The following is a 14,960-nucleotide window of genomic DNA, read 5'->3' as shown; positions in this document are numbered from 1 at the left end:
ATTTTATGTTATACATTCTGTTTATTTTTTGTTCACCACAATAGACTTTATTCCTTTTAGACATCTGCTTCGATGCTGAACTGCATTTCGTTATCACAGTATTTTCTCTCTGTGCAATGACAATGTGAATGTAATCTATTTATATCTCAGGATAGAGGGGCGGCTCACCTAAATCATGATAAGAAAATGGAATTTGTTATGTGGCGCTCACAGCGATGAAAAGTGACATTTGAAATTGATAAAACACACTGGCATCTATTTTCTTAGGGACTATTTCTTCAGGAGTTCCAGTGAAGGCATTTTTCAATTCTTTGAGCATCACCATTGAAAGTCAACATAGTTTTTCTACAACCATAGATAACCTTAATGGCAACATTTTTACTTGTTTTCTTTAAGTCCAATGTCGATGTAAAATTCTCGCTTTCTACAGAATCTGCACATGGTAACGGCAAAGTAGTTGATCTCAGGGAAAGGTTGTTCATGAAAATACTTTACACTTCATTGTAAATTGTTGATTACATTCTGATCCACCAACCTGACTTCCACAACCTCACTCAATGCTAAAGGTCACCCAACACACTGCCTTGGTACCAATCGCTGGCTTTAGACGTAAATTATGGACTGCAGGATTGTCCAATATGGACGTAATTCTTAGGGATACTGGGCTGTTAGAGTGGAGGCAGAAATCGCAGATATCCCAACACTGGGCAAATAAAGCTAGAATCTCCATGGCTAGATAATACTTGGGACACCCACACTGTAAATTTAATTCCAAAAGCGCAGATGTATTGGGATTCATAAGTCGTAACTCTTGCAGAGATTTCACATTTCACATCCCGTCCCTGGAATGAATACTAAAGTGTCCCCTCTGCTCTGTCTCTGCTCACAGCCCCTCCTCTGATGAGGAACTCTCCCCTCGGCCCAAGGGGAAGAAGAAGAAGAAGAACAAGAAGAAGAAGAAGAAGAGAAAGTCTGAACGGAAGAGGAAAAGGAAAAGGTCAGTCCCCAAAAAAACGAGATGACTCTGCAGCGAGGTGTATCGTCGGACGCCTTTTGTGCTGTTTCCTGAAATGAATAAGCCGAGAGAGGTGTACAGGAGGAAGCTCGGTACTCTAGAGTTCATGTTTATTTATCCTCCGGCTTCAGGTCGCCTTCCTACAGCCTGTCGCCACTGCGGAAGAAGAAAAAGAAGAAGAAGAAAAGCTCCAAGAAAAGCAAACGGCATAGGTAGCTCTTGCTACGACAACATTGGCACAGTGGCATACCGTGTATTATTAGGTGATTAAAATCATGTTTTCTGTTTCTATTCCAGGTATACCTCCAAAAAGTCAAAACACAGGTATGTGTGCAGTACGATGATTGCAAGATGTTGTGCATCATTTTAGCATGCCTTGTGTCTTCATGTGTGTCATTTCTAAAGGTTAAAGTGTTTCATTAAAAGAGCTAACTTTAACAGCATGTCTGTCATAAATGAGGGGAACATTTAGCGCCTGCTTTCTGTAAGATATCCAACCTGAAAGCCGATTCCCTTCATGTGTCAGTAAGAAGTCATTGTGTGCCTCACACACAAATGCCTCGCTCATCATTCTGTCCTTTCATCCCACCAGCTCTTCAAGTTTCAAACACAAGAGGAAATATGAGCGCAAGCACAAAAAAAGGTCAGTCCGTGCTTGTTGCAGTAGAATCAATGTACTCTCTCTAAATCCGACACAACTCTTTTTTTTGACCCCACGCCCCCACCTCCTCTTCCTGCCCCCCTCCCCATGGTAAGCCCGTCCACCCTTAACACCGGTCGCTGAGGAGGAAGGAGAGAGCATCCTTCAAAGTGTTCTCATGGGGGGCACGATGACTGAATGCAGAAACGTGCAGGCTTTTATATTTCCGAGCAAAGCGCGGAAATAAAACCCTCGTGAAAGAGGAGAACAGATTGAAAGCTTGAGCTACAAACAGAGGGGAGGAAAAACAAAAAAGCGGGTGACGGAGGTTAAGAGAAACCAATTCCATGCTGTGATCTCACAAGATGTTATAATTCGACTTTGGATGAGCGGCCCGTTGTTTGTAAGCACAGAGCCGAGTTCAGTTGCTGCTTACTTGAACAGAAGCCGCTGCTTTGCAGCTCACTTCAACTCGCTCCTCTCTGCTCTTTTGTGGTCTTCATGCCTTCGCTGTTCCGTTATCCTCTCGCCCTCTCTCAAACACGGGTCACATACATATCAGAGAAAACACGATCCAAACATTTGGCAATGCCAACAAATTAACATGTGTGCTCTACAGGGCTGCAACTCAAGATCATTTACGTCTTTTGATGAATCTATCCATAGTATGAGTAGTCACAGATCCACTTGCTGGAGTCATAGATTAATTGGTTGAAGGATAATTCTAGTTTATAATTGGGTATAACTAGCTGGCTTTGTAGGAAGATAGCATCCCCAGACTTAATCACTCCTGCTCTGGTGGGCAATTGTTTCTCCGAACTGGGAAAAAACGTCAGTGAACACAACCCCAGATCAGTTTCAACTGATTTGAAAGTTAATTGCTGAGGTCTGGAGCATGTTTGGTTCAGTTGCTAAAGTTAAAGTGCTTGTTTTGCCAGCAAAGGTTTAAGATTTGCGATTCAACGCTGGCTCACGTTTCAAATGTGCATTGAGCAATGTTGAGAGAGTGAAACCAATGAATCACACTTCCAAAGAGAGGAAGATACGATTGTATGGCTGTCTGTCATACCAGCTAGATCATCAGTGAAAATGACCTGGAAAAGACACTCTAGAAAAGAGTGGGAACCCTGAAATGAAACTGATTACAGCCATGACCAAGAAAGCTGTCGGCTGAAGCCGAAGCTTAAAAACGTGCAAGGGTATCGAAAAGATAGACGCAGCAAATACTTACGTTTGAGAAGCTGGGATTTGTACTTGGTAAATGACATAATTGATTAACGATAAAAAAGAATACTTCCTGTCAATTGATTCATCATAGTGCTCTCAGCTCCTTATCCACTCGTGTCCTCTCTCCTCATCTCCTCCTTCAGTTCTCGGACTCACTCTCGGCGGAGGCGACGCTATCGGAGGTCAGAGTCGGACAGTCCATCTTACCAATCTCCCGCAGAGGACAGGTAGGACCCCCCAGCCCCTCCCTGTTTTTTACTCCCTCAGTTTATCTTATCAGTCACACCACAGCGATGACTGATAAGGCAGAGGTGACTTCCTGATCTCAGGCACGACCGGCCCTTATCACAGCTTCACAGGAAGTGGCCCCATATTCACTCCACAGATCGATGCACTCAATTATCATAACCTTTTGCAAAAAATGTTGAAAGTTGAAGGATGTTGGTTTTTCATGGATTATACTGAACGGGGTTGACAGCATGATGATCTCTAGAAGCTTCGACTGGTCTTAATTCTTCTTTGGATAATCATTGATCGCCCCTGAATGCAAAATGTTGCATTTGGAGTGAGAATCCTTTAAGAGCTCAAATAGTGAACTCTGACACATGTAGAGTTGTTCCAACACCAATACCAGTGTCAAGAATGCCTCCGATACAGCCTAAAATACTGGATTGTGTATCGGGGAGTATACGCGAGTCTATGCAACGATCTGACATCATGTTACAATTTCATTTATCAGCTCAACACGAGTCACTCGCTGTCCGATTCGGCCTGATCAGTACTGCACATGTGCAAACTAGTTATTCACACCTGAGGTTGAAATTGGCAGGAGGAGAGCTAGTTAACGTTAGCTGTCAGCAGCCGGTGGGCAGCGCAGTCCTGCTTGGCAAAAATAACGGAGCCAACAGCTAACGCTAACGGAGGTTGCATTGAGGTACATTATTCTTCATTTTCCAGTTTTTTACAACCAGGTGGCTGACAGATTGTTTTTAGGGAGCCATAAAACGCTGATGGTTGCATTATTCGACACATTACATTTACTTCATAATGATAACATGTCTGCTGTCACTTTAAGCAGAGGAATTCGCAATTGAAATCGAGATATATTAAGGTTTAAACTGCCCTTTTATTCAGCTGAAAATCAGCGCATCCTCCAAACATTTTAGTCATGTCAACACAACAGGTTACAATTCATTTTAAAGGTGGTTAAAACAAAGCAAAAGGAAAAAAATGTCACAGAGCGAAATCCAGATAGTTCACTGACATAAAATGTGCATGTGTGCTACTTTTTGTCCCACTCACTGAGGTGCAGTAAGAAGTAAGAAGCATTTATGTCACGAAAACTAAATCCATCCATTTTTCCCACAGACACCACCTGCATAAATCTGTGAGGCATCAGGCATTCGGAGGCCTGGCAGCTGTAGCAGAAGAATCCAACGGAGTGCTTGACCACACGGACATGAAATGGAGACCTGCAACCAAATCAGTGTGTAAAACGGCTCCAAAATATCGCTCCGTCCTCTCAACCGCGACCGTAAGTACACTTTAGGACTCTTAACGTTGCTGCCGCTGGTTCAGTTTGATTTCCCAGTGATGGTCATGTAGAGCAGCTTATCGTCAGGCAATATAAAATGCCCACAGTGAGGCAGCTGGGTCTGGAACTTCTTTTTTCAGCTCATTAGTCAAATTACAATTGCACATCCTGGTATTTGTTTCAATCCAAAGACAGTGTTTTCTTTGAAAATGAATTGTCTTAACCCATTCAGCTGTTCTCTGAAGAATAGATATTTACAAAATCCAAAAACCATTCATGGCCTGACTCTGAGCTCATTTTATGCATTTTTTATTTTCCAGTTATTTTGTTGATTCTTGATTTTCTGTTTTTAAAACCAACACCGTAGAAGACTCGCCATTACCATCACGACACCGACGGAAAAATGAAACATTCACTGTATTATAGCAATGTGAATATCGTGTTTTAAAAGCTAATTTCATAACAGCTTTATTTGTTTACCTTAAACATATTTCCATGTAAATGTAGATTTGTAGTTGACTGCTACAGGATGCGATAAAGCCTCTAGTTTAGTGTTAGATGTGTCTGGTTAGATCTGTGTGTGTGTGTGGTTAGATCTGTGTGTGTGTGTGGTTAGATCTGTGTGTGTGGTTAGATCTGTGTGTGTGTGTGGTTAGATCTGTGTGTGTGTGTGGTTAGATCTGTGTGTGTGTGTGGTTAGATCTGTGTGTGTGTGGTTAGATCTGTGTCTGGTTAGATCTGTGTGTGTGTGTGGTTATATCTGTGTGTGTGGTTAGATCTGTGTGTGTGTGTGGTTAGATCTGTGTGTGTGTGTGTGGTTAGATCTGTGTGTGTGTGTGGTTAGATCTGTGTCTGGTTAGATCTGTGTGTGTGTGGTTATATCTCTGTGTGTGTGGTTATATCTGTGTGTGTGTGTGGTTAGATCTGTGTGTGTGTGTGTGGTTAGATCTGTGTCTGGTTAGATCTGTGTGTGTGTGTGTGGTTAGATCTGTGTCTGGTTAGATCTGTGTGTGTGTGGTTATATCTCTGTGTGTGTGGTTATATCTGTGTGTGTGGTTAGATCTGTGTGTGGTTAGATCTGTGTGTGGTTAGATCTGTGTGTGGTTAGATCTGTGTGTGTGTGGTTAGATCTGTGTGTGGTTAGATCTGTGTGTGGTTAGATCTGTGTGTGGTTAGATCTGTGTGTGGTTAGATCTGTGTGTGGTTAGATCTGTGTGTGGTTAGATCTGTGTATGGTTAGATCTGTGTGTGTGTGGTTAGATATGTGTGTGTGTGGTTAGATCTGTGTATGGTTAGATCTGTGTGTGTGTGGTTAGATATGTGTGTGTGTGGTTAGATCTGTGTGTGGTTAGATATGTGTGTGTGTGGTTAGATCTGTGTGTGGTTAGATCTGTGTGTGGTTAGATCTGTGTGTGGTTAGATCTGTGTGTGTGTGGTTAGATCTGTGTGTGTGTGGTTAGATCTGTGTGTGGTTAGATCTGTGTGTGGTTAGATCTGTGTGTGGTTAGATCTGTGTGTGGTTAGATCTGTGTGTGGTTAGATCTGTGTGTGGTTATATCTGTGTGTGTGGTTAGATCTGTGTGTGGTTAGATCTGTGTGTGGTTAGATCTGTGTGTGTGTGGTTAGATCTGTGTGTGGTTAGATCTGTGTGTGGTTAGATCTGTGTGTGGTTAGATCTGTGTGTGGTTAGATCTGTGTGTGTGTGGTTAGATCTGTGTGTGGTTAGATCTGTGTGTGGTTAGATCTGTGTGTGTGTGGTTAGATCTGTGTGTGGTTAGATCTGTGTGTGGTTAGATCTGTGTGTGTGTGGTTAGATCTGTGTGTGTGTGGTTAGATCTGTGTGTGGTTAGATCTGTGTGTGGTTAGATCTGTGTGTGGTTAGATCTGTGTGTGGTTAGGTCTGTGTGTGGTTAGATCTGTGTGTGTGTGGTTAGATCTGTGTGTGGTTAGATCTGTGGCGTACTGCATAGTTCACCATTGCAGAACTGTAGCGCCACAGAGGAAGTGATGCACTTGTTCGCTGTCTAAGGCCGTGTCCCGCTGCTTCCTGTACCGTCCTCATTCAATAGCTTTATGGATAAACAATGATCCCTTAGAATGCCTTTTTATGATTTTTTAACATTTTTGTTGCCACCTTAGACCCCCCCAAAAAAAAAACTAACAGTGAAGCAGCTCAGAAAATCTTTGTGAATGCAAAAACAAAAATGTATTAACTTTCTTAGACTGATCTTATGAAACCCTTGTGGTTTAAATCAATGGAAAAGACTCAGAGACTCTTAGAATATGTTTTTTATTTTGAAATATTTCTTAGTTACTGTCTTTGAGGAGCCAGAAGTGCGGAAAAAATTAAAAAACATGTCCTTTTCACTCCGCCCTTCTCCCCTCTCATCATGTTCTGTTAAAGCTGACGGTCTCAGTTGTTCAGATTGTAGACGTGACACCGCAGCTGAAATGAAACCAACAGAAAACAAACATCTTTCAACTATAATTGACGGCTTCTAGCTGTTTATTGCAGGTTGATTCTGCTTTGCTTTTTCTTCTTTTTTAAAGTGAATATAGAATAGTAAATACAGCAATGTCCTTAAACTCATTGTCTCATGGTTATTGGAGCATGCGACATATTTAATTTCTCTCCAGCAATCATTAAATTATGCTAATCGCACGGAGAAATGTTTTTAATGACACACCACAGGGTTTTAATTGAAATTCAAGAAATTAATCCATATATTGAGTCATGCCTGGCATTCAGGAGGACTTCACAGTTAGTTGCTGAGGGGTGGCTTACAGGAGCACAATTATTCAGTGGTGTTTGCATTTATTCATGGGTTTTGGTTTGGTGATGCAGAATGATCTTTGCTTAATATTTCTTTCCCAAAAAAAGCAATCCATAAAGGGAAAGGTAGGTATAACCGTAAAGAAAAAACCCTCAAAAATATGAATAATTGACATGAATGTGGTTGATTATTAAACATGTCAACCTTTCTTGTATAAGTGATGAATTGGTGAATTTCTTTTGTGGAAACAGAAACTCACGAGACCCATTTGAAATGTTTATCTGAAGGCAGCCTTGTCAAAACATCTCCGGGTGACATTGAAGAATGTCCCTGATTAAAATTGTTGTTTTTTTTCTGTAAGCGAAATCTTTTACGTTTGGGTGCGATGCGAGTGGTAGAAGACGAACAAAGACTACATTTCCCTCAGGGTCGGTCTTCAGACGAGATGATGGGAAACCTTGAGGAGGACAGACTGGATAAACCTCTCGTAGTCGAGAAATAAAGAGAGATCATAAGTTTACGAGATCATTGAACTATTAGGTAGAGTCAGTGTCTTTTCCCGTCTGTGGACGTCTGCAGCAGAACAACTTCCTGGTTTCAATGTGCAGTAGTTGCACTCGCATACAAGCACACTTTTAAAGTATCCCGGGACTTTTTTGCTCCTGAATAACTCCAGAACAATGCACCATTACGGAAAGAAAAAGGAACATGCCAATATAAATCGAACTGGCTCTGGGTTTGAAGAGAGGGTTACTGTCTTTTTCTTGCAATTTACGACTCTAATGATGCACTTATGTTGCCCGCTCTTCCCTTTTTCTTACACCTTACCTACTTAAGGAGGAAATCTTGATTGGTAAGTCGATGCTATCCGCAGATTCAGGGCTTATACTTGTAGGTCGGTGCAGGCAAATGATTTACTTCTTACAGGAGAAAGAGCCATCTGTCCCATTCTGAGGGCTTAATAAGTTAGACTGATGGGATCTCTCTTTGTCTGCAATCCTTTTCATTTCTGCATAATACCCATTTTGTGATGTTTGTTCGATGTTCTTTAAATGAGGCTTTTCAATGGGGCTATTGTTTACTCTTTTTCTCTTCACTCGAGTTAGAGCCGGTAGATCTTTCCACGCATAGCTTTTCTTTCTTCTCTGCTCTTTTGTTCTTCCTTTCATATAATTGTTTTACTTTAGACCGACTTTATCTCAATTTGTTTCTAATTGATTTCTTTGACTTAAGCTGAGTTCAGACTTTTTTGGGGGGTGGGGGGGGTTAATCGCATGCTTTCAAATTTGCATGATGTCTTTATCTTTCAAAGTTTTCTGTCCCGAGGGAAAAAAAGCACAAAAAAAAAAGATCCTTCTCTGTGTTTCCAAGGGAATATGTGCCTATTGCACTAGAGCATCAAAGCAGATAGCAGGGTTCATTTATCGACACACGTTTGGTTTTAAGCTGCAGCCTATTTGTCTGTTTGCAGATTATATCGTCAGAACCTGGAAGAGAGATTTTACACGGAAAAGGGTCTCAGCATTTATCCGGCCAGGCCGAAGTTCCGCACGATTACGATTCGGGGAATGACACATCTTCGCCGCCGTCAAGCAAAACTGGTGTTTTTCAGGCGAGTGTCACTGACAACAAGAGGAACCTCTGTAAACGTCTGGCCTCGCCAGAGAAGCTGAAGTTCACTGACAGAGGCAATGCCTCTGATTCAGGAAACTCTGTGACCAGCTACGCTTCCTTGTGCAAACCGTATGTGGAGGACGGCTTGTCTGCAACCGTTTTCAGTGGAAACAGCAAGAGGTAATGTTGTGTTCATCATAAATAATCCACCTGAATGAATGCTTCCCAGGAATTGCAAGCTGTTTATCTTCTGTTTCCACGCTCTGTTTCATCTTTTGAAATATTAATATATCACTTATAAGTGAGAACAAGGGAGAGCATTTCTTAAGAACAACGCAGGATGCAGCCTGGGCTTTATCACTCAAAGCAGTGAAACGTGTTTTCGTTGCAGTGGGCAGATCACCTTGGGGTGTCGGGTGGAGGTTGTGAGCTCTCCAAAGACTTCCAGCTGTTCCCAGAGGATGAGAAAGTCGTCTGGAAGGCGACTGAACACGCGGTCATCCAGCAGCAGGAGCAGGAGCAGATCCTCGGGGAGCTCCAGATACTCAGGCCGCTACTCTCGAAGCCTGTCGTCCTGCAGGTGGGTGAACTACTTCTGTTATATCACTAATATCCAAGCTAACATGGTGAACCATACATCTGCAGAACATCAGCTTGTTAGCATTGTCACATGTGAGCATGTTGCCATGTTAGCATTTAGCTACATACAGCTAAGTACAGCCTCACAGAGCCGACATGTCTGTCGTCTCGTAGATCTTGATTGAACAGCTTTACGTGGAGGTACCTGCTACATGTGTTCGTGCATCGCAGTAAAGACACTCATGTGCTGCCACTAAATGCATTAGAGAGACAAAGAGTACAGAATAAAAGCAGCATAAAAACAGCAGGCGTGTCGGGGTGTCATCGTAAAGTTCCCATTTCCAGTCGAGATAAGAGACAAAGTCATTCATTCACCAAATCACAAATGCGATCAGGATGTGTTTGCAAAAGGAAGTTGATGGAAAGATGCACTGTTTCATGTTTCATTTTGCAGAAATGTCAGGAACGTGCATAGAAATGTGTATGGAATTGTAACGACTGGTGCTTTGCTCGATTGCGGGGGATGATTGTAGTTTTTTCTCGTTGCCAGCTCATACTCACGCTCACCGAGTTATTCAGCTGATCCGAGGCGACGAGGCAGCGTGGCCAGCCTGAGCTCCAGAGGAAGCTACTCCAGACACAGCGCTGACAGGTGAGCTTAACGAAAGCTTTTCACCTGCGTGACGACTACGAGTGTACGGGAGCAAATACACATTTACATTGTGAAATGTTCTCTTTGTTTTGTCCGCTTGCCAGACTACGAGACAGAAAGAGAATGCATCGCTCCAGAGGGACAGATGTGAAGCATGCACATAAGGTTAGTGGGAAGAGACAAAGACAGAAATCCTACTCGCCTATGAAGAAACGGAGGAGAGACTCACCAAGCCATCTGGAAGCACGGCGAATCACAAGGTACAGCTTTTTCCCACCCGGGTTCTTTACTGCTACAATACACATTATTATGCATAAAGGGAGCAACTATGTGCTGCTGGTCCCACCCTCAGCCCCCTCAGTGGGACAAGTCCCCAACCTGAAATCTCTCTCACCCTGTTGATGAGCTGCGTACCTTGAAATGGCATTTAGCCAAAAGGATGAGATAACCGTCAGCTCTGAAGCCACCACAGGTGCTAAAGGAACAGATGGTGGAACACAGGCGATCCGAAATATGAAAGAAAAAGTGTGATGTTCACTTTTTTCGAACAGATCTTGTCTGCCACACAGTTCGCGTCACTTCTCTTTTGTTTCATACTGCTCTTTGACAGCAGCGATTGAAATATGCAGAGTAAAACACGACACTAAGGGGCTAAAAACATCAGATTTGATGTCGTTATTGCTCTATTAATATATATTATTTCAAAGCTGCACCGATCAATATTTGTATATTACTTATGGGTCAAACCCACAAAGAATTGTCACCCGACTCTGCAGAGCGCTTCAGTGTGACGCTTGGCCAGTGGCCCTACGCTTCAAAGGATGGCGCTCTCGGTAACCCTCGAGTGTCACTTTTGAACGTGTGAAGGACGGAGTATTGATTCGTTTTAGCTCATTACATGCATATTGTCTTTTCTAAATATCCTCCAAACATAGGTGTACTTAGTTTTTAGGGTTACTTGCGCAACAAAACTACTTGTTTAGGATTCGGCAACAGAAGTACTTGCTCAGGTTTAGGAAAAGATCGTGGTTTGAGTTAAAATAACTCCATTCGTGACGTAAAACTACCATATTTGCCACCTTGCAAAGTCCACATACGTCTCCTGTAATTTATGTTTTGATGGAAATCTCTCTTTTGCTGCTAAATGCTCCACGATGTTCGACAGCTACTCGCTAACTTTGTCTGTCTGCCTGTTTGGTGCTGAGCAGTGACTTTATCAGGTGCGGCTTCAAGGTTTAGTCAAATTCCCGCCGCAGCTTTAATGTCCTTACTGTCTGTCAGTTTCACACCACTTACCGCTGTCGCTCTCCACAGTGCCAGGAAGCGACCCATCCCGTACTTCCGACCGAGCCCTTCCTCCAGCAGCCGCTCCACCAGCGTGTCGTCCTGGAGCAGCCTCTTCACCCGCAGCCGCAGCCGCAGCCCGCTCCACGGCATCAGCCGCAGCCGCAGCCGCAGCCGCAGCCGCAGCCGCAGCCGCAGCCACAGTTACTCCTCTTACCGGAGCTACAGCCGCAGCTCATCCTGGAACTCCATCTTTGGGACCCGCAGTCGCAGCCGGAGTCGCGGTTCGCTGCACAAACGCCACAAAACCAGGCATTAGGGTTTCCAGGAGCACGTTAAGGGACGGGGGTCTCGGCGGCCGTGTTTCAGCGGTGGATGTCGGAGCAGCCGGACTGTGTGCGTCTCCGTGCTCCGCTTTTGAGTGGAAATGTCCCGCGCAGGGATTCGACCACGTCTTTCATTGAGGCGAGTCGTCTTCTCTCTGCCCACAGAGACCACTGGAGACTGAATGTCTTTCTGTTTGTTTGTTTTGTTCTTGTACTGCATCCTCTTGCATCAGCACTCAAAATGGCCTGAGACTGTTCATCTCTTAGATATTTGCAATAGAAACTGCACATGAAAGAGAAACAGTGTTCCTGTGTTTGGTCAGCTCACATCGCTGCTGCTTACTTTAAGTCCATTCACGTCCCATTAAGTTATTCTCTAAAATGAATGCTTGATATTTATTTAAAAATTGATAGTTCATTGAAATAATGCATAGTAAGGCCTGAAGGTACCAAGGTTGAAATGACGTAATTTGTGAGGGCAATAGACAGTATGTGTCGGCTAAAGCAAGAGCAGATGCACCGGTTTCACAAGACATCAGGCGTTGACTGTCCCATGTCAGGTCTGTACGTTGTGGATTTTGTGCCGAGTAAGCATCGAGGTAACGTTCGAGCCGTTGGATCCGAGTGTTTGCAAATGGCTTCGGAGGGATCGCTGCCAGGAATAAAGAAAAGGTTTATTGCTCTGATCGCTGCGCTTCACGAGGTGGAGAACAAACCTGTTCCCTCTGAAAAATGAAACGGCGAGAGCGGTCTGACGGCGAGCAAACCGGCTGTCAGCTCAAATGTCAAGTTGATTTGCCATCTGATCAAGTGGGAAACAATTGAAATGTCAATCCATGTAATACAACAGAGAGCGATCGAAGCGCTGCACAGGGACAACATCTTCCCGGTGTCGGAGGAGGTATTTTGCTTGACAACTCGTAATGAATCTGTTTCGGGGAAGAAAAAGGATACTTTTAAACGTTTTTTTAATTGTGCAGCACCATCCATATTTATTGTTTATTTAATATTTATTGGTTTGTTGTCCCTCTCAGTGGTGGTCAATCTTTCTATGCAACACTGTCAATTTATAGTTATTATGACACTGCTGTATTTTATGTTTGTTGCGAGATGTTCTTGGGTTTTTGCCACATTACTCACACGTAAACCTCAAAGCAGAGGCAGATGTTCAAAAGCAAAAGGTCTGACCTTTTGTTTTTGGGTGCTTGTTATTTAAAGCAAAGGTTTGACATTTCAATATGTTAATTCGCTGTCTTGCCAAGAGAGTCAGATGAGACGATTGACGCAACTCTGATATATGTCTGTTAAATAGGAAGCTACAGACAGCAGCTAGGTTAGCTTAGCATAAAGGCTGGAAACAAGCTGGCTTGGCTTTGTTAAAAAGTTAATCTGCCAGCACCTCTAAAGCCCACTAATTAGAAAATATCTTATGTGTTTAATTCGCACAAAGCTGTGAGGAACTTTTAACTGGTTATGAAACAGTCTCAATGTGTTGCTGATGCTTCTAATGACCTTCATGAGTAAATGAGAGCATCAGCGAGAAGATTCATTCGTCTATTTCTATATAATTCTTCTTGCGGGGGCCTCCAGCAGAGACCGGCCCACCGCAGTCAGACCCAGATCCGGCTTCGCTGCTGCCTTCGACCTGCAGTCAGAAGCTCCAGCGGGAGGAGGAGAGCTCAGTGTCCCACAGAAGCGTCTCCTCAGCAGTAAAATGAGAGGTTTTCTTAAGGGAGTCTGGTGCTCGGAAACACCACCGCTCATGTCCACAGGGACCGCCAAAATCAACACAAAATGAAAGTTCCGTGTAGTAACTTTAAGTGTAAAAGTGTACGGGAGGTTTATTTGCCGGACTGTTTCTCGGCTAGTCACAAAGACGTGTTGAAATCTCCACCGTTTATTTGTAAACCTCGAGCCTTTTTATGTACGGATTAAACTAACGAGACATGAAGTGTTATTTAGTGAGTTTAGGACGGTTTCAGATTAGCTGTTTCTTGTCCGTATGCTAAGCTAAGCTAACCAGCAGCTAATCAAAACTTCAAATTTACCGCACACACACACACACACACACACACAAGAGTGTTATCCATCTTCTCTCGAGCGCCTTTTCTCAAAGTGTCAAAATGATTCTAAAAAAAAGTTAACTTCAAGGCGGCTTTGCCTCCAGAGTTTGAAGTTTGAAACTGCCTCTCCGTATCATTAGAAGTTGTATTCCTCAATCACTTCAAATCCATCATCCTGTCTGTGTCACTGCTCCGGCCCGACAGACTGCTCTCTATGCACTCAATACTCTCAGCTTATTTCCCTGAATGTCAACGAAATTGGACGAATGAGGGAAATGTGACGCAGGAAGAGGAAGGGACTCGGCACAAAAAGTCTCCCCCCCCCCTCCCCTGTCTCACAATGTAAAGTTTGCATCAGTTCTTGTGCAAAGTCGTTTTTGAATATGTAATTACTGTGGTGTAAATACGCATCTGCATTGTATAGATTGTACAAAAAGGTGATTATTTAAACTTGCAAAATGTGATTTGGGCCTTGTTGGATGTTAGAAATGTTGCTGTGGATATGATGCATTGACTAGTGGACAGAGGGAGAGAAGACAAAGGACTCTAGATGTCTTTGTGCTGCAGATATCCCTCCGATCATGTCTTTTGTTGTCATAAAAAAAAGGAAAAAAATCCCAATAACAAAGTCATGTATGGTGACCCAGTGTTTCAGTGTTCATGCACATGAAGGAGCGTTTTGTTTTAGATGCTGTCAACATGGTGTCGCCTCCTCCTCCTTTCACTGCGTGTGTAGAATAAGCTCTATGAAATCATGTCCTGAATTAAAAAACGTCTTGTTTTACGTTCTGGAGACGCACTTCTTGAAACACGACCCCCCCCCCTGTTGTATCCGTACCGTGACATCAGTGTGTTTGACCCGAAGCTCTGCGTTACTCTGCTATTAAAAAGCCAGTGAGTCACCGAGAGGAGCTCCAGCTCTGAGTGAGTGACATGTGGACACTAACTTCATCTGGTGAAAAAAAGGGGGAGGCTGGTCTTTGGTCAGCTGTTGCGCCTGCGCTGCAAAAAATATCCACATCAGCAAGTAATTTCATCTTAATTTAACTCCTAATCTGTTTTTTTGACGCAAATAAACAGCTGGCACATGTTATTTGGAGTAGAACAAGGTGTTATTCTATCATGTTCTCTTCATTTCTAAGGATTTTAAGGCTCTGTTTGACTTTTTACAAGGATATTTTTTGCAGTGCGCGTGCTTTCCAGATCCTCCCAGCACTTTCCGGAACCTTCGTCTTGTGAAATCCCCGTCCAG

The 14,960-nt window shown here is 43.3% G+C and overlaps 1 protein-coding gene across 1 annotated transcript in view; it reads left to right on the top strand.

Annotated features, from left to right (window-relative positions):
* The window catches only part of srrm4 (serine/arginine repetitive matrix 4), a gene marked incomplete at both ends in the record, with an annotated part of 60,490 nt that extends 48,852 nt beyond the window's left edge, over positions 1 to 11,638 (top strand). The window contains 11 exons of the mRNA XM_079270732.1: positions 890 to 997; positions 1,147 to 1,227; positions 1,313 to 1,339; positions 1,608 to 1,658; positions 3,026 to 3,109; positions 4,251 to 4,416; positions 8,662 to 8,984; positions 9,196 to 9,384; positions 9,934 to 10,035; positions 10,140 to 10,295; positions 11,350 to 11,638. Coding sequence (XP_079126858.1) covers positions 890 to 997; positions 1,147 to 1,227; positions 1,313 to 1,339; positions 1,608 to 1,658; positions 3,026 to 3,109; positions 4,251 to 4,416; positions 8,662 to 8,984; positions 9,196 to 9,384; positions 9,934 to 10,035; positions 10,140 to 10,295; positions 11,350 to 11,638 — 1,576 coding nt within the window. The remainder of the gene's footprint in view (positions 1 to 889; positions 998 to 1,146; positions 1,228 to 1,312; positions 1,340 to 1,607; positions 1,659 to 3,025; positions 3,110 to 4,250; positions 4,417 to 8,661; positions 8,985 to 9,195; positions 9,385 to 9,933; positions 10,036 to 10,139; positions 10,296 to 11,349) is intronic.
* Between the last annotated feature and the right edge of the window lie 3,322 nt (positions 11,639 to 14,960).

The sequence above is a fragment of the Melanostigma gelatinosum genome (assembly GCF_949748355.1).
Source record: "Melanostigma gelatinosum genome assembly, chromosome: 6".
Classification (NCBI taxonomy): Eukaryota; Metazoa; Chordata; class Actinopteri; order Perciformes; family Zoarcidae; genus Melanostigma; species Melanostigma gelatinosum.
The sequence above is the reverse complement of the archived record's forward strand: the minus strand, read 5'-3'. Positions and strand labels throughout refer to the sequence as shown.